The sequence below is a fragment of the Mustela nivalis genome (assembly GCF_964662115.1).
Source record: "Mustela nivalis genome assembly, chromosome: 18".
Classification (NCBI taxonomy): Eukaryota; Metazoa; Chordata; class Mammalia; order Carnivora; family Mustelidae; genus Mustela; species Mustela nivalis.
The window spans coordinates 35119563-35143357 of NC_139037.1; the positions used below are offsets into that span (position 1 = coordinate 35119563).

At 37.2% G+C, this 23795-nt stretch overlaps 1 protein-coding gene across 5 annotated transcripts in view; it reads left to right on the forward strand.

The window, feature by feature from the left end:
* The window catches only part of NETO2 (neuropilin and tolloid like 2), a 92027-nt gene that overhangs the window by 34849 nt on the left and 33383 nt on the right, over positions 1-23795 (forward strand). For 4 of the 5 annotated variants that reach the window (XR_014305546.1, XR_014305547.1, XM_082711016.1 and 1 more), the window contains exons 7-8: positions 3391-3619; positions 22575-22688. Coding sequence is in view for 3 of the 5 variants with exons in the window: in XM_082711016.1 (XP_082567142.1) it covers positions 3391-3619; positions 22575-22688 (343 nt within the window). In the remaining 2 variants the exon portion in view is untranslated. The remainder of the gene's footprint in view (positions 1-3390; positions 3620-22574; positions 22689-23795) is intronic. The other variant, XM_082711018.1, reaches the window with a different exon arrangement.

Genomic DNA, 23795 nt, shown 5'->3' on the forward strand with positions numbered 1-23795 from the left:
GAGGATCTCATTGCACTGGGCAGGGGCAGGTGGAGGGGTGTTCCAATAGACAGCATCTATTTCCCCTCCACATGGGAGAATATGGAGATTCCAAATAGCTCCTTTATTACAAGAGGGCTGGAGGAACCAGCTTGATGAGAGTTTTATCAGACTTGCTAATTCCCTAGCCACCACCTATTCGACTTCCCACCTAAGTCTAACCTGGGCCAGGCCAGCCCAAGGAAAGTTTACATAGGCAGAGAAAACCCACTTATTGAGGTAACTGCTACCTACTCTCCAGTCCAGGGAAAGGGAAGGAAAAAGAGATCAGAATCCCTCCCCACCATTAAGGTAACTCACTCCACCTCCCTGAGGAGGCTGTAGGAGTGATAAGAGACCGGGAGCCTTTAGCAGATCTGTGGTCTTGCAGTTTGGCGGAGAGAAGAGTAGTCTGTGTCTCCTCCCTGTTTCAATTTGTCAGTTTTGTTTGTTAGAAAAGATTTTTTAAGATTATTTATTTGGGAGAGAGCACAAGCAGGGGGAAGGCAGAAGGCAGGTGAGAAGCAGACTCCACGCTGAGCAGGGAGCTGGACTTGGAGATGCAGGGCCGGATTCCAGAACCCTGAGATCATGACCTGAGCCAAAGTCAGATGCTTAACCAACTGAGCCACCCAGGTGCCCCTTGTTAGAAATAATTTCTGAAAATTAGTTGAACTGAACTGTTTCAATATTGAGCTGCATTCACAATAGAAAAGAATGTCATTGTCCTATGACTTAAATCTCTTGAGTTCAATACCTTTAAAGAGCATTTACTATGGCCTTGGATAGAACCATGTATCTTTGGATTCAAAAAGCAGAGAAGATACACTTCAGACTTCCTGTTTTTCTTATATTTAGATCTACCAAGTTCATAGTTTTATAAGCCTGGTCATATATTCATTCTTCCTAGGAGCAAGAATGACACTAGATAGAATTAGAACATGATTCTCTCCTTAGAAGGCCTCACAGTGTAATAGAGAAGACAGTCACAGTATTGGTGATACTTGCCCATTACCACAAAACCATGGGCAGAATGTTAAAATTATATAAGAAATAGAGAAATTAATGAGTACTTATGATACATGTAAGGAAAGTTCTTGTTTCTATGTAATACATGCATGAAGATTTTGTGTGAAGTTTTGAATTGGTAATCCTATTTAATTACCTATTTTCTACAATTCTCCTGGAAGTAAGTAACAAGATGATCATTTCCAATAAGCCAAAGTTACTTGGTCAAAAGTTATCCATTTGAGGTATATTTTTTAGTTGTTTGCTCTTAGTTTTATGCCATCAAGGTATTTTAGTGGGAAGAGATACTAGATATTACATTTTTATTATATGAAGTCTTTTATTTTTAAATTTTTTAAAGATTTTAAAAATCTTTAAGAAGCAGGGGGAGTGGAGAGGAAGAAGCAGCCTTACCGCTTAGCAGGGAGCCCAATCCAGGGTTCCATCCCAGCACCCTGGGATCATGACCTGAGCCGGAAGGCAGACACTTACTGATAGCCACCGAGGCACCCCATGATGTCTTTTAAGTTAAAAGGCAGGGGCTGGGGTGCCTCGCTGGCTCTGTCAGTAGAACCATGTGACTCTTGATATTGGGGTTGTGAATTCAAGCCCATGTTGGGTATAAAGATTACTTAAAATCTTTTTTTTTTTTTTTTAAGATTTTATGTATTTATTTGACAGATCACAAGTAGGCGGAGAGGCAGGCAGAGAGGGGGAGGCAGGCTCCCCGCAGAGCAGAGAGCCCGATGTAGGGCTCGATCCCAGGACCCTGGGATCATGACCTGAGCCAAAGGCAGAGGCTTTAACCCACCGAGCCACCCAGGCGCCCCAAAAATAAAATCTTTAAAATGAGAGTTGGAGGTGGCATCACATTGCTACCTCAGAAATAGAAACTAGAATGAATACTCATGTCTTTAACGACAAAGGAAATTTTTATTCTCTGTTCACTAAGATTTCAATTGTAGAGTCACAGAGGAGCAACTAGAGCAAAAAGGGAACTGTCTGTGCATGCGTGCAGAAAAGGCACCCCAGAGGGTGGAAAGAACACGAATGGTAGAGTCGGGCCAACCCAGGTCAAATCCTCACCCTGAGTAACCTTGGGCAAATTCTTAACAAACTGAGCCTTCATTTTCTCCCTGCCTGTAAGGAATAATAGCCATTTCATCATTTCATTCAGTTCTCCTGGAGATATGTACAATGTGTTTCTAAGTCCACAATCTGAGCAGTAATGCTCACAGTATTTTTTTTTAAGATTTTATTTATTTATTTGACAGAGAGAACACAAGTAGGCAGAGAGGGGAGAGAGCAGGCTCCCCACTGGGCATAGAGCCCACGGGACTCATTCCCGGGACCCTGAGATCATGACCTGAGCCAAAGGCAGAGGCTTAACCCATTGAGCCACCCAGGCACCCCGCTCACAGTATTTCTAAGCCTACAGTCTAAAGGAAATCTTCAAACAAAAGTGGGCCAACCATATTTTAAGAACTTAGTACCAGGTAGCAAGCTGCCTATAAAATTTTCAAGAAAGAGGATGCTAAATAAAATAGATACTAATAGTGCTTATTTTGATACTGCAGTTGATATCTTCCTGACTGATAACATAGAAATTGTTATTTATGGGTTGAAGTCTTAAAATCACTTAAATGTCCAGTATAGAATAGGAGATAAACAAACAACAAGATATCATGGAAACGTTTGTGGTATTGAGGAGTATAGTAAGATAAAAATGGTTTCAATGTGTTCCAGGGTGTATATATCTTAAAATTAAACTTAGGTTTTTATTTTATTTTATTTTTTTAAAGATTTTATTTATTTATTTGTCAGAGAGAGAGCGAGCGAGAGCAAGCATAGGCAGACAGAGTGGAAGGCAGAGTCAGAGGGAGAAGCAGGCTCCCTGCGGAGCAAGGAGCCCGATGTGGGACTCAATCCCAGGACACTGGGATCATGACCTGAGCTGAAGGCAGCTGCTTAACCAACTGAGCCACCCAGGGTCCCTAAACTTAGGTTTTTAAAATGTGAAGAAAAACTGAAAAAAAAAAATCGCAACAATTGCAAGAGTGATTCTTTTATTTTCCCAATTTGTCAGTACCAGGAGGTTACTTTCATAATAAGAAAACTATTTTGCCTCGTGGAGCAAAAAGTTTATAGACAAAACACAAACTTAGGTTCCTTAATGCTTGGTCCCATTAAGAAGGAAACCATCAGTATTGGTTCTTTTGACTCTTGGGCACCAGCCTTTAGCTCTTGTGCCCCTGTCAGCTGTCGTAGTTCTGTATTTCTACCATGTCGACTGGATAGTCAGAAATACAACACTCAATTTTAATCTTTTCAAAAGCAGTGTTTTTCTCTGTTTTAATGTTACAGATTTATTTGAGGTTCCTAGATTATCAAATGGAGCACTCAAATGAATGCAAGAGAAACTTCGTTGCAGTTTATGATGGAAGCAGTTCTATTGAAAATCTGAAGGCTAAGTTTTGCAGCACTGTGGCCAATGATGTGATGCTGAAAACAGGAGTTGGAGTGATCCGAATGTGGGCAGATGAAGGTAGTCGGCTAAGCAGATTCAGAATGCTCTTTACTTCCTTTGTGGAGCGTAAGTAAATCCTATAGCATTGAGATCTTTTACATAATTTTCATTCATTCAGAATTTAATTATTGAGCATTTCCTTTTGACAAAGACTGCCAAGTCAAAGAGAATGTAGAAATAAATAAGTCGGAGTCCCTTTTCTCAAGGAATTAAGTGTCCTGGGTGAAAAACCATGTTAAAGCATAAATTGCAACACTGCCTTATTATAGAGGTGTAAGCATAATAGGGAACACAGAAAGTGGAAACTCCTTTCAAGATTTTCAAAATTAAAAATAATTACCAGTGGTTTAATTCAGTATGGTATATAATTATGAATCTACCAAACCATGCTCTTCAAAATTCAGAAAGGCTATGTTTTCTTTGTTTCTAACTTTTTATTTTTAAATAATTTTAAGCTTATTTAAAGTTATAAAAATAGTACAGAGGGGTTTTATTTTTAAGTTTTTTTTTAATTAACATATAATGTATTATTTGCTTCAGGGGTACAGGTCTGTGATTCATCAGTCTTACACAGTTCACAGCATTGTGAATAGCACATACCCTCCCCTGTGTCCATCACCCCATCCTTCCTTCACCCTCCCCTCCAGCAACCCTCAGTTCATTCCCTGAGATAAAGTCTCTTTCCCTCTATGGTTTTATTTTGTTTCATTTTTCTCTCCCTTCCCTTATGATCCTCTGTCTTGTTTCTCAAATTCCTCATATCAGTGAGATCATATGATAATTGTCTTCCTCTGATTGACTTATTTTGCTCAGCATGATACCCTCTACGTCATTTCAAATGGCAAGACTTCGGAGTTTTTTGATGGCTGCATAGTAGTCCATTGTGTAAATCTACCACATCTTCTTTAACCATTCATCTGTTGGTGGACATCTAGGTTCTTTCCATAGTTTGGCTATTGTGGACATTGCTGCTATAAACATTCAGGTGCACTTGCCCCTTCGGATCACTTCATTGGTATCTTTAAGGTAAATACCCAGTAGTGCAATTGCTGGGTCATAGAGTATCTCTATTTTCAACTTTCTGAAGAACCTCCATACTGTTTTCCAGAGTGGCTACATCAGCTTGCATTCCCACCAACAATGTAGGAAGGTTCCCATTTCTCCACATCCTCGCCAACACCTGTTTTTCCCTGACTGGTTAATTTTAGTGATTCTGACTTGTGTAAGGTGGTATCCCATTGAGGTTTTGATTTGTATTTCCTGATGCTGAGTGATGTGGAGCACTTTTTCATGTGTCTGTTGGCCATCTCGATGTCATCTTTGCAGAAATATCTGTTCATGTCCTCTGCCCATTTCTTGATTGGATTATTTGTTCTTTGGGTATTGAGTTTGATAAGTTCTTTTTAGATTTTGGATACTAGCCCTGTATCTGATATGTCAGTTGCAAATATCTTCTCCCATTCTGTCAGTTGTCTTTTGGTTTCGTTGACTGTTCCTTTGCTGTGCAAAAGCTTTTGATCTTGATGAAGTCTAATAGTTCATTTTGCCCTTGCTTCCTTTGTCTTTGGCAATGTTTCTAGGAAGAAGTAGCTGTGGCTGAGGTCGAAGAGGAGGCTCCCTGTGTTCTGCTCTAGAATTTTGATGGATTCCTTTCTCACACTGAGGTCTTTCATCCATTTTGAATCTGTTTTTGTGTGTGGTATAAGGAAATGGTCCAGTTTCATTCTTCTGCATGTGGCTGTCCAATTTTCCCAGCACTTTTTGTTGAAGAGACTGTCTTTTCTTCATTGGACATTCTTTCCTGCTTTGTCGAAGATTAGAGGACCATAGAGTTGAGGGTCTATTTCTGGGGTCTTTATTCTGTTCCATTGATCTATGTGTCTGTTTTTCTGCCAGTACCATACAATCTTGATGATTACAGCTTTGTAATAAGCTTGAAGTCTGGAATTGTGATACCAACAACTTTGGTTTTCTTTTTCAACATTTCTTTGAAAAACTTCATGGTATTTTGATAGGCATTTCATTAACTGTGTAGATTGCTCTAGGTAGTATAGACATTTTCACATTATTTGTTCTTCCGATCCATGAGCATGGGATGTTGTTTCATTTTTTTGTGTCTTCCTCAATTTCTTTCTTGAGTACTCTGTAAGTTTTCTGAGTACAGATTCTTTGCCTCTTTGGTTACATTTATTCCCAGGTATCTTATGCTTATGAGTAGAATTGAAAATGGTATCAACTCCTTAATTTCTCTTTTTTCTATCTTGTTATTGATATATAGAAATACAACTGATTTCTGAAATACAACTGAAAATCAATATTTCTATATTGATTTTTATATCCTGACACTTTACTGAATTCCTATATGAGTTCTACTCGTTAGAATGGAGTCTTTTGGGTTTTCCATATATAGTATCATATCATCTGCAAAGAGTGAGAGTTTGACTTCTTTGCCGATTCGGATGCCTTTTATTTCTTTTTGTTGTCTGATCACTGAGGCTAGGACTTCTAGACTATGTTGAATAGCAGTGGTGATGGTGGACAGCCCTGCTGTGTTCATGACCTAAGGGGGAAAGCTCTCAGTCTTTCCACATTCATAATGATATTTGCTGTGGGTTTTTTATAGATGGCTTTTATGATATTGAGGTATGAACCCTCTCTCCCTCCACTGTGACGTTTTGATTAGAAAGAGTGCTGTACTTTCTCAAATGCTTTTTTGGCATCTACTGAGCTGGTTCTTGTTCTTTCTTTTATTAATGTATTGTATCACACTGATTGATTTGCAGTTGTTGAACCAATCTTGCAGTCCAGGAATAAATCCCACTTGGTTGTGGTGAATAATCCTTTTAATGTACTGTCGGATCCTGTTGGCTAGTATTTTGGTGAGAATTTTTGCATCCATGTTCATCAGGGATATTGGCCTATAATTCTCCTTTTTTTTTTTTTTTTAAGATTTTTATGTATTTATTTGACAGAGATCATAAATAGAGAGGCAGACAGAAACAGAAGGAGGGAAGCGGGCTCCCTGCTGAGCAGAGAGCCCAAGGCAGGGCTCGATCCCAGGACCCTGAGATCATGACTGAGCTGAATGCAGTGGCTTAACCCACTGAGCCACTCAGGCGCCCTAATTCTCCTTTTTGATGGGGTCTTTGCCCAGTTTTGGGATCAAGGTAATGCTGGTCTCATAAAATGAGTTTGAAAGTTTCCCTTCCATTTCTATTTTTAGCAACAGTTGCAGGAGAATAGCTATTAATTCTTTTTTAAATGTTTGGTAGAATTCCCCTGGAAAGCCATCTGGTCCTGGGCTCTTGTTTGTTTTGTTGGGAGATTTTTTGATGACTGCTTCAGTCTCCTTATTGGTTATGGGTCTGTTCAGGTTTTCTGTTTCTTCCTAGTTCAGTTGTGGGAATTTATACATCTCTAGGAATGCACCAATTTCTTCCAGATTGTCAAATTTGCTGGCATATAGTTACTCATAATATGTTCTTAACTATAATTATAATTATGTTCAAAATTGTTTGTATTTCTTTGGTGTTGGTTGTAATCTCTCCTCTTTTATTTGTGATTTTATTAATTTGGGTCCTTTCTCTTTTCTTTTTGATAAGTCTGACCAAGGGTTTTATCAGTCTTATTAACTCTTTCAAAGAACAAGCTCCTAGTTCCATTGATCTGTTCTACTGTTCTTTTGTTTCATTGATTTCTGCTCTAATATTTATTATTTCTCTTCTCCTGCTGGGTTTAGGCTTTCTTTGCTGTTCTTTCTTCAGCTCCTTTAGGTGTAGGGTTGGATTGTGTATTTGAGACCTTTCTTGTTTCTTGAAAAAGGCTTGTATTGCTATATACTTTGCTCTCAGGACTCTCTTTGCTGCATCCCAAGAACAGTTGTGTTTTCATTTTCATTTGTTTCCATGAATTTTTTAAATTCTTCTTTAATTTCCTGGTTGACCCACTCCTTCTTTAGTATGATGCTCTTTACCTTCCATGTATTTGAGTTCTTTCTAACTTTTCTCTTCTGGTTGAGTTCTAGTTTCAAAGCATTGTGGTCTGAAAACATGCTCTTATTTACAAGTGCATTTCATTGGGAATGATTTCAATCTTTTGCTATCGGTTGAGACCTGATTTGTGATCCAGGATGTGATCTATTCTGGAGAATGTTCCATGTGCACTACAGAAGAATGTATATTTAGTTGCTTTGGGATGGAATGTTCTGAATATATCTGTGATGTCTATCTGGTCCAGTGTGTCATTTAAAGCCTTTATTGTTGATCTTTTGGTTAGATGATCTGTGCATTTCAGTGAGGGGGATGTTAAAGTCCCCTACTATTATTGTATCATTGTATCATTGTGTTTCTTTTATTTTGTTATTAATTGGTTTATATAATTGGCTGCTCCCATGTTCAGGGCATAGAAATTAAAAATTATTAGATCTTCTTGTTGGACAGACCCTTTAAGTATGATATAGTGTCCTCCCTCATATCTTACTATAGTCTGTGACTTAAAATCTAATTTGTCTGATATAAGGATTGCCACTCTGGCTTTCTTTTGATGACCATTAGCATGGTAAATTGTTTTCCACCCTCTCACTTTAAATCTGGAGGTATCTTTGGGTCTAAAATGAGTTTCTTGTAGACAGCATATTGATGGGTTTTGGTTTTTTATCCATTCTGATGCTTTGTGTCTTTTAATTGGGGTATTTAGCCCATTTATATTCAGGGTAACTATTGAAAGATATAAATTTAGTGCCATTGTATTTCCTGTAAGGTGACTGTTACTGTCTGTTCTGTTCTGTTCTGGTCTGTTACTTTTAGGCTCCCTCTTCGCTTAGAGGACCGCTTTCAGTATTTCCTGTGGGACTGGTTTGGTGTTTGGAAATTCTTTTAGTTTTTGTTTGTCCTGGAAGCTTTTTATTTCTCCTTCTATTTTCAGTGATATCCTAGCTGGGTATAGTATTCTTGGCTTCATATTTTTCTCGTGTAGTGCTCTGAATATATCATGCCAGTCCTTTCAGGCTGGCCAGGTCTCTGTGAATAGGTCTGCTGCCAATCTAATTTATCTACTATTGTAGGTTACAGACCGCTTGCCCCGAGTTGCTTTCAGGATTTTCTCTTTGTCTCTGAGACTTGTAAGTTTTACCATTAGATAACGGGGTATTGACCTATTTTTATTGATTTTCAGGGGGAGGTCTCTGTGCCTCCTGGATTTTGATGCTTGTTTCCTTCCCTAAATTAGGAACGTTCTCTGCTATAATTTGCTCCAATATACCTTCTGCCTCTCTCTCTCTCCTTCTTCTGGGATCCCAGTTGTTCTAATATTGTTTGTTTTATGGTATCACTTATCTCTCAAATTCTCCCCTCATGATCCAGTAGTTGTTTATCTCTCTTTTTTTAATCTCAGCTTCTTTATTCTCCATCATTTAGTCTTATATATCACTAATATAGTGATAATCTTCTGCCTCATTTATCCTAGCATTAAGAGCCTCCATTTTTTATTATACCTCATTAATAGCTTTTTTAATTTCAACGTGGTTAGATTTTAGGTTATCTTTTATTTCTCCAGAAAGGGACTTTATTTCTCCAGTGATTCTCTACTATCTTTTGTGCTTTTTTTCAAGCCCAGTTAGCATCTTTTTAATAGTCACTCTGAACTCTAGTTCTGAGATCTTACTAATGTCCATATTGATTAGGTCCCTAGCTGTCGTTACTGCCTCTTCGTTTTTTCTGAGGTGAGTTTTTTTGCCTTGTCATTTTGTCCAGAGAAGAATAGATGAATGACAGAACAAAGTGCTGGAAGGCTAACAACAACCCCAGGAAAATATACACTAACCAAGTCAAATAGAAAGTATCTATTTTATTCAATCTATTCAAATATATATCAAAAATATTTGATCTATTCAAATTTTCTTTTCTATTTATAGAATTGAACAATCTGTTAAGTTTATAGGTATTCAGAATGGTTTGATAACTATCTAGATGAATTCCTGGGACCAGATGAAATTTAGGTCTCCTACTCCTATGCCATCTTGCTCCTCCCTCTCTACTATAGAGTTTTCATATATTCTTCACTCAGATTCCCCTAACAATGTGGTAAAACTGAAAATTAACACTGATTTAGTATTATCGACCAATATATATATAGACCTTATCCACATGTCACTAGTTTTTTCATTAATGTCTTTTCTGATGCAGGATCCCACACTGCATTTACTTAATATCTATCCTTGAGTCTCCTCAATCTGTGACAGTTTCTCAGTCTTTAATGACCTTACTATATTTGAAGAGCACTGGCCATTTTTTTAGTAGAATGTCAGTTTGGATTTGTCTGATGTTTTCTCGATTCTTTTGAGGTTACATATTTCTGTCAATATCACAGAAATGATACTACACCTTTCTTAGCTCATCACACCAGTGAGGTAGGGGGGTACATGTGGATTTGTCTCATGCTAACTTTGGTCACTTCCTTAAGGTGCTGTCTGTCAGGCTTTTCCACCATAAAGTTACTGATATTTTCATTTCTAGGTAATAATTTTTTTTGAGACTATGCAAATATCCCTTTGCTCACTAATTTTAGCATCTGTTAATGATTTCTGCCTGTGATAGGAATTATTGTAATGTTTACCTAATGGTAGTTTTCTGCTTCCATTATTATTCTATTTATTAGTTGTAATTCTACTGTGAGGAAGAGTTATTTTTCCCATTTATCTCTTCAGTGATTTATATCAGTATGAGTTTATTGGTATTTATTTTATGCCATTATTGTATATATAATTATATATAACATGTAATTATTATAATATTAATAATAATTTATTACTCAAAGTCCCAGCTTCAGCCCTTGGGAGCTCCTTCAAGTTGTCCCTTTCAACTTTTGATGTGCCCTTCCTTTTTTTTTTTTTAATTTTTTTTTTAAATTAAATTATTTTCTTACTTCCTGTCACCACAAGATGACCCAGGCTCAACTGTTTTCCTTAGCCCAGCCCTGAGACCGAAAGGGTTAGAAGCCCTTTCCTTCTCTTACAGAAGGCACTGCTAAAAACACCTTTGGGCTTTTTTTTAATAAAAATCATAATGAATCTGTGGATTGCTTTTGAGTAGTTTAGTAGTGTCATCTTAATAAATGTGAAGTTTTCCAGCCCACGAACCCAGGATGTCTTTCCATTTATTTGTTGTCTTTAATTTTTTTCAGGAGTGTTTAGTACTGCTTAGTATGCAAGTCTACAAGTCTGCATTGTGAGTGTGTAGAAAATCACCTGATTGTTCTGTGTTGTGTTTGTATCCTGCAACTTGCTGAGTTAGTTTATTAGCTGGGTGTGTGTGTGTGTGTGTGTGTGCGCGCGCGCGCATGCGCCCACATGCACATAATCTTGTTAAAGTTTTCTTCATATAAGATGATATTGTCTGCAAACAGGTAATTTTCCAATTTGGGGTACTATTTTATTTTTTTATTTCCTTTTCTTGCCAGGACTTCTAGAACTATATTGAATAGAAGCTAAAGGAGACACCTTTGTCTTCTTTCTGATCTTAAGAGCAAAGCTTTTAGCCTTTTACCATTAAGTAGGTTTTAGCTGTGGGGTTTTTATATATAACCTTTATCATGTTGAGGAAGTTTTCTTCTGGTCCTAGTTTATTGAGTGTTTTCATCATGCAAGGATGTTGAATTTTCTCAAAAGCTTTTCTGATTCAGTTGAGATGGTTATGTCATTTTTTTTTCTCTTTATTCTGTTAATGTGTTGTATTATATTGATTGATTTTGTATATAAAACCATTTTTATGTTCCAGAAATAAGTCCCACTTGGTCATGGTGTATGATCCTTTTAAAATGTTGCTGAATTCACTGCTAATATTTTGTTAAGGATTTTTGCATCAATATGCATAAGGGATATTGGTCTGTACTTTTATTTTCTTGTAGTATCCTTGTCTGGCTTTGCTATCAGGGTCATGCTGGTCCATAGAATGAAAAAGAAGTAACGCTTTCTCTCCAGCTTTTTGGAAGAGTTTGAGAATTGATGTTCTGTAAACATTTGGTAGAATTTCCCAGTGAAGCCATCCAGCCCAGGGCTTTTCATTGTTGGGAGATAGTTTGATTACTGTTTCAAACTCCTAGTTAGAGAGCTATTCAAATTTTCTGTTTAGTTTCATTCAGTTTGGGTAGAATGTATGTTTCTAGGAGTTTGTCTGTTTCATCTAGATTAGCAGTTTGTTGGTGCAGAATTGTTTTTAAGATTCTCTTTTAATCCCTTTCATAGTGTAACATCTACAATATTGTCTCCACTTGAGTTTCTGATTTTAGTAATTTGAATCTTTTCATCTGTTTCTCTTTTTACTTTAGTCATTGTAACTAAAGTTTTGCCAGTTTTGTTCTCTTCAAAGAACCTTTTTTTTCTTTTCTCTAATTTTTCCATTTTCTATTTCTCTTCTCTATAATTTTAGCATTTCTGACAAAGGCACAGAACTCCAAGTTTAGTTTTTCCTTTTTTCCTCATTCTTTAAGGTTAAGTTACTGATTTGAGATCTTTCTTCTTTTTTAATGTAGCATTTATAGGTATAAATCTCCTTCTTGCGCTGTTTTCACTGCATCTCATAAAGTTTTGCTGTGTTGTGTCTTCATTTTCATTTATCTCAAGGTATTCTTTAATTTCCCTTCTGATTTCTTCTTTGACCAGTTAGTGGGTTAAGAGTGTATAATTTAATTTCCACATCTTTATGAATTTTCCAGTTTTCATTCTGTTATTGATTTCTAGTTTTATTTTAGTGTGATTGGAAAAGATACTTTGTATGATGTCAGTCTTTTAAGATTTTTGTGTGTATGTGGTGTAACATATAGTCCATCCTGGATAAAGTTCCATATATGCTTGAAAAAAATGTGTATTTTGCTGTTGCTGGATGGAACTTTCTGTATATATCTATTAGGTCTATTTGGTTTATAGTGTTATTCTTTATTTGCTTATTAATCTGTGTAATTGTTCTACTCATTATTGAAAGTGGGAGAGTGAACTCTCCAACCATTATTTTAGAATATCTAATTGTGCCTTGAATTCTGATAGTGTTTGCTTCTTATATTTTAGGAGTCTGACTTTTGGGTTATATTTTTTTATAATTGTTGTATCTTCTTAATGACCCCTTTTACCAATATAGTGTCCCTCTTTGTCACTTGCAACAGTTTTGATTTGAAGTCTATTTTTTGTTAATATTTGTATGGCCAGTCCAGCTATCTTTTGGTAACTATTTGCATGGAATATCTTTCTCCATTTTTTCACTTTCAGTCAATTTATATTTTTAGATCTAAAGTGAGCCTTTTGTAGAACAGTATATAGTGGGATCCTCTGGGGGTTTTTAAAATTATCTATTCTGCCAATCTCTGCTTTTTGAATGGAGGGTTTAACTCATTTACCTTTATAGTGATTACTGAGATGGAAGGACTTCTTCCCTTTTGCTGTTAGTTTTCTTTTTTTTTTTTTTTTTTTAAAGATTTTATTTATTTATTTGACAGAGAGAAATCACAAGTAGTCGGAGAGGCAGGCAGAGAGAGAGAGAGAAGCAGGCTCCCTGCTGAGCAGAGAGCCCGATGCGGGACTCGATCCCAGGAACCTGAGATCATGACCTGAGCCGAAGGCAGCGGCTTAACCCACTGAGCCACCCAGGCGCCCCTGCTGTTAGTTTTCTAAATGTCTTAAAGCTTTTTGTCCCTCGTTTTCTTCATCACAACCTTCTTTTGTGGTTAGATTTTTTTGTGGCAACATACTGGAATTTCCTTTTGTGTATATTCTTTAGATTTTGTGTGTGTGTGTGTGTGGTTACGTGTTTGTCTTTCTATGAGTTGGTTACGTCTTTAAAAGTCATTTTTACTATTTTGTGAGCACGTGAGAACCTTTTTATATTGAAGAATGGGGTAACTCATGTATAGACACTGACCCAGCTTAAAAGTGGAAAATGTCTGAGGACAGATTTTAGGATTCTTTCCTTTAACTCCTGATAATTCACGTGAACAAATCCCAGGAAAAATTGGTTCTATTGCCTTTCTTTCTATCTCCTATAAAAATCCAAGTGACTTGTCTATACTTCCTAGTAATTATTTTGTTGATTTTGCTTATTATAAATACAAATCATATTAATTAGCTTTGATATTTTTTGAAAAACTGCTTTCAAAAATACCATCATGTGTTTGGCTAGGTTTTGACTGGCTTGGTTTAACTTTAATCTATATTTGGATAGTGCTGATTAAGCCATCTGACTAGTCCCTTTCCTCACGGTCACCTCTGTATGAAAAAAATTACCATTTAAAGACTTATCCACACTGCCCCAGTATAGGTGACTGTGTATGTTCATGCCACATATATTTTAAAAATAAGTGTATATCTTCTGTATTGTTCTCATAAGAGAAAGAGATATAATTTTAAGATATTATATTATTATTATTATTCCATGGATTCTTTGTTAAGATTATGATTGTATGTGACCTACATAAGCTTTATCATAACTGAACTCTTCCATCTATAATTTAAAAGACTTGATGAATTGCTGGATGGCTAGTTGGGTTATGAAGCCAATTTAGCCAATCAGCCTTCCTACTTGCCTTCCATTCATTTATTTAACATTTATCATATGAGATACTGTGTTTGCTATGAAGATACGAAAATGAATGAAACAGTCCCTGCTCTAAAGGATGGTCTTTCAAGTGAGGTAACATACATGCAAATGGGGCAGTTGCAGGAATAACAATAACAAACACTGTTTGAGACAGAAAATGAAGTGCTTCCTGATTAAATATCTAGGTTACTTCTAGTAGACAGCATCAATTATGGAGCAAGTAGTCCTTGAAAGGAGGGCCTTTGAGTTTATTTATCCTTGAGGGCAGGTAGATTTTAGAAGGTAGAAATGTTGAATAACTGAGGTTGTTATTTCAAACAGGCTATGGAATGAACAAAACACATACAGCCCAGGCTTATTTGATCAGAAGAAGTGGTAGAAGAGAGAAGAGAGGAAAAATATGTCAAGAGAGGTAGACCAAAACCAAAGTTAGATGGCCTTTAAATTAAAGGCTAAAATTAGAGTTCCTATCACAGACATTGGGGAATTTTGACATAATCAGAACCTTGTTTCAACTGGAGTGTGGAGGCTATGGAGAAGGGAGGCTAACTTCCATAGTCAGGGGCCTAGACGAAGATGGTCTGAACTAGAGTAGAGACGGAGGGAGAGTTGTGGAAGTAGAAGCAACAAGGATTTGGTGACTGACCAGACTGAAAAGTAACAGAATGAGTCAAAGATACCTACAGTTTCGGTCTGACTGACTTGGAAATAAAAATTGGAGAGATAAGTGGAATAAGTATTGAGTTATTTTGGACTTAGTGAGTTTCTCAAGTAGCTGGAAATGTCAAGAGCGCAGCAGTGATATTTACCAGGAGCAAACTGTGTTGCTGCCTCTTGTTGCCCTATGGATGCATATAAGCTATTTCCAAAAAAATTTTTATCAACTTTTCACACTTGAAAAAAACTGCTATGTAAAGGCTGCTTCACTTCAAATAACTACAAAGCAGTGCTTGATACAAAGATATAGTTTCAGTTAGCAAGAAAGCCTTTCAGCCGTTTCCCTTTCTCCTCAGTTTATTTATTCCCAGCATCGTGTACCTGCGCTTTCCAGTCGTGTCCAGCAGCCCCATGTGGCTGTTGAACACTCATAATGTGGCCCATCTAAATTGAAATGTGCTATATTTATAAAGATAAATCTTGGATTTCAATGACTTGGCAGGAAATAATGTAAAATACCTCATGAATATTTTATATGTGTTAAATGAGAGTGTTTTGGGGATTGTTTCAGGGCTCCCCAACACCACCCACATGTTAGGTGATTTGCTAGAAAGACTCACAGGACTCTGCATGTATTTGAATAGTTACAGCTGAGATTTCTGACAGTAAAGGATATGTGACCAACAAATGGGAGTTACTGTCCAAGTCCTGTCAGAGAAGTCCTCACAGCGTTCCTCAATGCTCGCTCCCTCATATGAAGGACACACTGAGCATGTGTTTCTCCAGCAACAAAAAATGCAGTAACATAGACAGTGTCTATGAGACAATGTCCAGAGAAGCCCATTCGAGCTCAGCACCCAAGGTTTTTACTAGGAACTGGTCTCACAGACACTTCCTGCGTTGCCTGTACCAAAATTGTGGACTCACAGAAGGAAAGAAGGTATTCGGCATAAATGACATTGTTCACACAAACTCTAGGCACCATGAACCTTATCAGTCAGAACTAAGGGCCAACCTTGCACACAGACCCTTCTGAAGGTAGTGGCCTCAGTCCCGCTGTGGTAACTCTTTTCTGCACAGATATATTGGGTTAAATAAGCTATTAGTAAAATTCATTCCACCTGTTTCTTTTTAAAGATCTTTATAATGTAGCTACTTGGTCACATTTTGGCTCGCATTGTATTTATTTTGGGCATCACTGATACAAATCTTAAAAGCAAAATTCTTCTCTAATGTGTTTTAGTTAAGGTATTTCTCTATAGACACTAATGATTTCTCCATCAGCACAGATCTGATAAGTAAATATGTGGAAAGTCTCCCTCAAGTTATATCTTCACAATAATCACTAAATATAAGACTTAGCTCCATATCCTAAATTTAGCTTTATTATCCATGAAGAACAGGAAAACTATCCCTCCAAAAATCAAAAAGTCATGTATATGATCAAATAAAGGACTTTGTAAGTTTTTATAAAACAAAAGTCCCAGTTTGGAAATCTCCTTTTAATAAGCACCTTAGAGAGCTCCAAATAGTACATTTTTATGTGCTCATCATTGATTCAAAGTGTTAAACTCTTTTGTTTTTCTCTAAGCTATTAATGATGTGTAATTGTTATGAATCCATTCATGAAAACAATATTTTAGAAAAGGTTTATATAGATGGACTAATTCTACCCATTATAGATTATAGATATGACTAAAATAATATAACTTGGCTAAAACGAATGATACAGAACAGTACTTCCCAAGCACTGAATACTAATATATATCTCACCCTTCAAGACAGGATATGGTTTTAGGAAAATAATTTCTAGGACTACAACTGTGAAAGCAGCAGAAGTTATTTTTGTTAGAATAAATCCATAATGGAATTCTCAGTGACATACTGCCTGTGGCGGTCCTGCAGGCCTCGTTGAGGGACAGACCATCTCTCAGCACCATTGCCACATCTCATGAGAAAGGGAGGGGGACTGAAAGCCTAACCCTTCTTCTTTCTCACGCCATGACCCAGTAGAAAGTCCTCAGGCTATAAGTAGAAAAGAGTTTATAACTGGCACTATTTTTGCAAGTCTCTTTGTCCCTTACTTAAAATTCCAATAATTCAACCATTTTTTATAGTTCTTAGTTGAAGTATGTCATTAGCATCCCATGTCAGTAACTGATACTTCAATTCTCTTTTTAAACAGCTCTGCTTGTCCACTGAAAATCCATAGAGCTTAACACATCTATAATTATGAGTATAATACATTTCTACAAAACAGTATCTGACGATGTCAGCGCTGCTTTCTAATTGCTTTAAATAATGTGAGAAGCAGTTGTAAAGAACTCTTTAATAAAAACTGAGGGTGTTTTCAACTCACTGTTCAATCAATGAGAAACACTGACCAGAAAACCTTTGTTCCCCCCTTTTGAGGATTATAAAGAGACTTCAAAATATTCTGTGTCACACAATGTTCTATGGATAAACTTTAAGACCTAATGATAGTTTGATTCAAAATCAGAATACCTAGAAGCCACAGTGCTGCTTATAATCTCACTCAGCCCATCTTGAAAATAGCTTTTGTTCCATATCTCTTCGTTTGTGAACTGGATAAGACTAGTAAAATTAGAGAGGTCAGTAGGTAATATGATATAGTATGAAAAAGAGTTGTGGTATGACATATAAACAAAGCAGAAAACCCCAGTTTTTAGAAGTATCCAAAACTACTGTGTGTTCTCTAGGCCACTGGTTATGTTAAAGTGCACACCTGAGTGTAATATAATTTTATGATCTATGGGACAGAGCTGAGGTAGGTACACTAGCTGATTGTGTACTGAAATAAAATACCAACATACCTTGTCCTTGGCTTTTCTGTCCTCAACCTAATGGCTTATTTACATAACTGGTATCTTTTGTCCTTAACGATAAGCTTTGAAACCATCAAGCATTTCTTTTCTTTTCTTTTCTTTTCTTTTTAGGATTTTATTTATTTATTTGACAGATAGAGATCATAAGTAGGCAGAGAGGCAGGCAGAGAGAGAGGAGGAAACAGGCTCCCTGCTGAGAAGAGAGCCCGATGCAGGGCTCTATCCCAGGACCCTGGGATCATGACCTGAGCCAAAGTGAGAGGCCTCAACTCACTGAGCCACCCAGGTGCCCCTTAAAGAATCATGAAATACTTAATGGTTAAATAATACCATTTGGTGGATTCAGTCTCTGAGTAAATTACTGGTTATATACATGATTCTTCTGAGAATAGAAGTATCAACATGATTGAGACCACTAATTTCTGTCTCATCGATTTTATTTTTGTTTTTAAGATTTTATTATTTGATAATCTCAAAAAATCAAACTGAGGGTTGCCGGGGGGAGGGAGGTAGGAAGAGTGTAGTGGGGTTATGGACATTGGGAAAGGTATGTGCTACGAAGTGTGTAAACCTGGCAGGAAGAGTGTAGTGGGGTTATGGACATTGGGAAAGGTATGTGCTACGAAGTGTGTAAACCTGGCAATTCACAGACCTGTACCGTGGGGCTAGTAATACATTATATGTTAATAAAATAAAAATTAAAAATTAAATGAATAAAAAATCAAATCAAATAAATATGTATTATTAACAACAAAAAAAATATTTTATTATTTGAGGGGCACCTGAGTGGCTCAGTGGGTTGGGCCTCTACTTTCAGCTCAGGTCACAATCTCGGGGCCCTGGGATCAAGCCCAACATCAGGCTCTCTGCTCAGTGGGGAGCCTGCTTCCCTCTCTCTCTCTGCCTGCTGCTCTGCCTACTTGTGATCTCTCTCTGTCAAATGAGTAAATAAAATCTTTTTTTTTTTAAGATTTTCTTATTTGAGAGACAAAGAACACGAATGGTGGGGAGGAGCAAAGGGAGAGGGTGAAGTAGACTGACCACTGAGCAGGGACCTTCCCCCGCAACACGGGACTTGATCAAGACCTGAGCTGAAGGCAGACACTTAACTGACTGAGCCACCCACTTGCCCCAGTCTCATTGATTTGAGAACCAGAAGTCTGAAATACCCGGTAGTCCATCCCACTCATTTAAAAAGAGGAAGCAAAGACCCAGGGAGTCAGTTAAAATTCTAAGTTAGACAGGTTAACTAATAACAGAAACAATTTTTATTAATTACTAGTCCATCATTATCTCTTCTCTCTGTTTCACAGCACTTTTTCCCAAACTCACAGTTCTTAGCTATTTTATTTTAAATTCTTGAGTCATTAGAGCCACCTAGGGGTTATTATACTTGAACAGGAGTGGGTAAGTACTCAGCAAATAAGAAAGTCTAAAAGTTTTTTACAAAGAGTATTTAATTGTATATGGATAAAACTCGTGCTGAAACTCAATGTAGTTTATAATGGGGAAGGAGAAGGGTTTCACCAATCCTGGCTCATAGTAGTTAATCATCAATGATTAGCCTGCTGAACTAGAACTTGGGTGACTTTTACCTTTTGGGGATTCTGCCTTAGAGAGAGATTATATATTTGCCCTCTAATCTCAAAGCAATTTTGGGTGGTATTTTTTGTATTACTTGAAAAATAACTGACATTCATCCAATATGGTATTAGTTTCAGTGATTTGATATTTACATACATTATGAAATGATCACCACAATAAGTCTAGGTTTCATCTGTCACTATACAAAGTTGTTACAATATTATCGACTATATTCCCTGTGCTGTACATTACATCCCTGTGACTTACGTATATTATAACTGAAAGACTGTGCCTCTTAGGCCCCTTCCCCTACTTTGTCCTGTCTCCCCAGCCCCTTCCCTCTGGCAACCATTAGTTCTCTAGATCTATGTGTCTTTCTGTTTTGTTGGTGAATTTGTTTGTTTTAGAATCCACATATAAGTGAAATCATATGTATTTGTCTTTCTCTAACTAATTTCACTTAGCATACCCTTTCAGTCTATCCATGTTGTCACAAATGGCAAGATCTCACTCTTTTATGGCTCAGTAATACTCCAGTTTTTGTTTTGTAGAAACATTTTCATTTTTATTAACATAACGTTTTATTTGTCTCAGTGGTACAGGTCTGTGATTCATCAGTCTTACACAATTCACAGCATTTGTCATAGCACATACCCTCCCCAATGTCCATCACCCGGCCACCCCATTCCCTCATCCCCCTCCACTTTAGTAACATTGTTTCCTGAGATTAAGAGTCTCTTATAGTTTGTCTCTCTCTGGTTTTGTCTTGTTTCATTTTTCCCTCCTTTCCCCTGTGATCCTCTGTCTCGTTTCTCAAATTCCTCATATCACTGAGATCATACGAAAATTGTCTTTCTCTGATTGACTCATTTCGCTTAGCATAATACCCTCTAGTTCCATCCATTACTCCAATTTATATATGTATTGCATCTTTTTTTTTTTTTTTAAGATTTTATTTATTTATTTGGCAGAGAGGCAGGCAAAGAAAGAGGAGGAAGCAGGCTCCCTGATGAGCAGAGAGCCTGATGCAGGGCTCGATCCCAGGACCCTGGGATCATGACCTGAGCCAAAGGCAGAGGCTTTAACCTACTGAGCCACCCAGGCACCCCTATGTAGTACATCTTTATTCATTCATCCATTTATGGACACTGAGGTTTCTGCCGTATCTTGACTATTGTTAATGATGTTGCAGTGAACATAGGGGTGTCTATATCTTTTTGAATTAGTGTTTTCATTTTCTTTGGATAAATATCCAAGAATGGAATGGCTGGATTATATAGTAATTCTATTTTTAATTTTTAACTTTTTGAGGAACCTCAAAACCTCCATACTGTTTCCCACAGTAGCTGCACCAGTTTGCATTCCCACCAACAGTGCACAAGGGGTCCCATTTTTCCACATCTCCACTGACACTTATTTCTTGTCCTTTTGATAATATTCTTGTGGTCTCAATAAATACCTATTTTTCCAGCCCATCTTCAGAGCCAAATTGAGAAATACGAGATTTCTGGTAAAATCAAGCAGGTAGATACCAAACAGTCTTATTTGTTTGTTTGTTTATGTTTGCCAAACTGTCGGTTTTATTACTGGTGATGCAATTGGACAATGTGTATTGTGTTGTATTCCAAAACTTCCTGTGTTTGTAACCTAAAGAGAAAGCCTTCTCTTTAGAGGGGAAAGAAATACTAAATTCACTGTTTTGATAAGATTCATTGTACATTTGTTTTTTAAAAAGATAATATTTAGGGGAGGAAATCCAGTTATTATTAGTCCTATAAAATTTTATGTATTTCTTTTCATCTTGAAAATAAGCTTTTAAAAAATATATAAAAATATTTGAGGTCTATCAGTATAATAGAGAGTGGTGTTCAGTTTTCTTTCTTTGATGAGATACCTATCATAAATGTAGAATTTTTTAGACAGGAAATACATTTTGCTTTATTATATTTCTGGACGTCACAATGATTAGTTGATTTTTACGGGCTTCTGTGAATGTGAGAGAAAAGCCATCATGCCTCCTGGCTTTCAGATTCTTGTGTATATGTCTTTATACTGAAAAACACACTATTACGATGTTGGTACTTTTGTCTCCAATCCAGGACTTTATTTCTTAATAGAAGTAAACACACCGAGTCATAATGTAGTGTAACAAATGTTTGCATATACAGGAGAAGTGTTAAATAGAAGCACATCTTAGAGTATGACAGGAACACAGGAGTCACACTAGGTACCTAGGAGAATTGAGGGAATCTTCACAGAGAGGGCTGCATTTTCAGTGTTCTTGAAAGATGAGCAGGTAGTCACCAGGAAGGAAGGAGGAGACATTTCAGGCTGAAGAACAGAACAGTTTACATAAAACACAAAGTTACATGGTATATAGTCCATATATCTTTATCATTTTAAAAAATTTAACTTACAAATTCCAAGGAGTGATTTTTTTTTTCTGGTAAAATCTATGTAACATAAAATTTACTGTTGTAACCATTTACATAAAATTTGCCATTGTAACCATTTTTAAGTGCGTAGTTGAGTGGCACTAGGTACATTCATATCTTTGTGCACCCATCAGCACTGTCCATTTCCGGAAATTTTTGAGCATCCCCGGCTGAAACTGTCCCACCCAACGCCCCATTCCCCTCTCCGGGGCCTGGTAGCTGATGTTCTCTCTTCCTTTCAATGAACTGACACGCTGGGTACCTCCTATACCTGGACTCATACATAATTTGTTCTTTTGTGTCTGGCTTCTTTCAAGCATGTTGTCTCCAAGATTCATCCATGTTGTAGCATTTGTCAGAATTTTCTTCTGAATTTTAACCCTGAATAATAGTCCATTACTTATGTGTGTACCTCACTGTGGTTACCCATTCACCCATCAACAGCCATTTATTTAGGTTGTTTCCGCCTTTTGGTGGACTAATGCTGCTGTAGGCTTTGTGACTAATGCTGCCGTGATCACTGGTGTACTCTGTGTTCGAGCCCCTGCTTTCCGGTGTTTGGGGTATGCACCTGGGCGTGGAATTGCTGGAGCAGACAGTACTGTTTCACATTTTCCCCAGCAGTGCACCAAGGGTTCCAGAGTCTCCACATCCTCACCAACATTTTCTTTTAAAATTTAAAAAAATTTTCCAGGCTGTATGCTAGTTCCGTAAGCACCATGGCAAATGTATTCATACTCTCATTATGCTAAAAATGACGTTTGGTACCCAGCTGGAGTAAAAAGTGTTTACCTCAGACCATCTCAGAGAGTACTGGCCTTTGTCTTACTGCGTCTCTAGTACAGAGGGTACTCATGGAAGGAGGAAGGGTCAGTAAACCAGGATGAGTTCTTAGCAACAAACTTCTTCTTTCCTGCAGCTCCCTGCACAGGTAGCACTTTCTTCTGCCACAGCAACATGTGCATCAATAATTCTTTAGTCTGTAACGGTGTTCAGAACTGTGCATACCCTTGGGATGAAAATCACTGTAAAGGTGAGTGCGCTGGCAAAGGCCAACCTTTTTGAGAGAAAAGTGGCCATTGCCCTTCATTAAGAAACACTTAAAATGTTCTCTATAACTGTGCTTAGCATAGCTGCTTTGGCCCAAATGGAAACATAGAATATAACTGTTCCTTTAAATAGATCATGCATCTCTGGTATGTGGTAAAAGCAAAGAAAAAATATTTATTCTCAATGAAAGTATTCTTTTTTTATGTACTATGTTTTTTATCTGAAGTTGTTCAAAAATCTGTCATGATATTTCATGCGTTATTTTAGTCATTGGTATTGTAAAGATACCTTATTCTCAGAATAATTTAGAAAGTGACCTAATATTTTTAAAATTATACAGTAATACTATTTAAAAATACTGATGGATTCAGTCTTAAAAAGCAGTAAAAGCAGGCTAGTAAGAACTGCTTTTTCATTTTATAAAATTTTCTATGCTATATTTCTAGTGTATATCTAAGGTGACTTGTGGTAATAACTGAATATCTACAGGCATTGTCAAATCACTATCTCAGTCTTAAAGTTTACCTGCCTTCTATCCTCCAAGAGTTCAGTGAATATCTTACTATGAGAATTTAGTGTGATCTGATATGGCTTCTTAAGTACTTGACTTGAAGTATTTTCAGATAATCATTCAAAGGTTGGATCTTGATGATATACCTCAATGGGTTAGCTTGGTCACTTTAGTCCTGTCTTGCTGATGGCCATCAGTAGAAATACTGTGGGGGGGGGGGGGGAGAAAGGAATACTGTGGATATACTTCAATGTGGCAGTTGGCCAGACACCACAGAGCAGAAAGCTGACCTGACCTGATAGAATAAGAGTATTTCTTTGGGCATTTCCTCTATATTCACGTTTTTATTTTTCTATTTTATTTTTTTAAGATTTTATTTATGTATTTGAGAGAGCACAAGTGAGGGGAGAGACAGAGGGAGAGGGAGAAACAGACTCCCTACTGAGCAGGGAACGCGATTCGGGGCTCGATCCCAGGACCTGGAGATCATGACCTGAGCTGAAGTCAAACGCTTGACCAGCTGAGCCACCCAGGAGCCCCTAGATTCATGTTTTTAATTTGATTTGCAAATTGTATGCC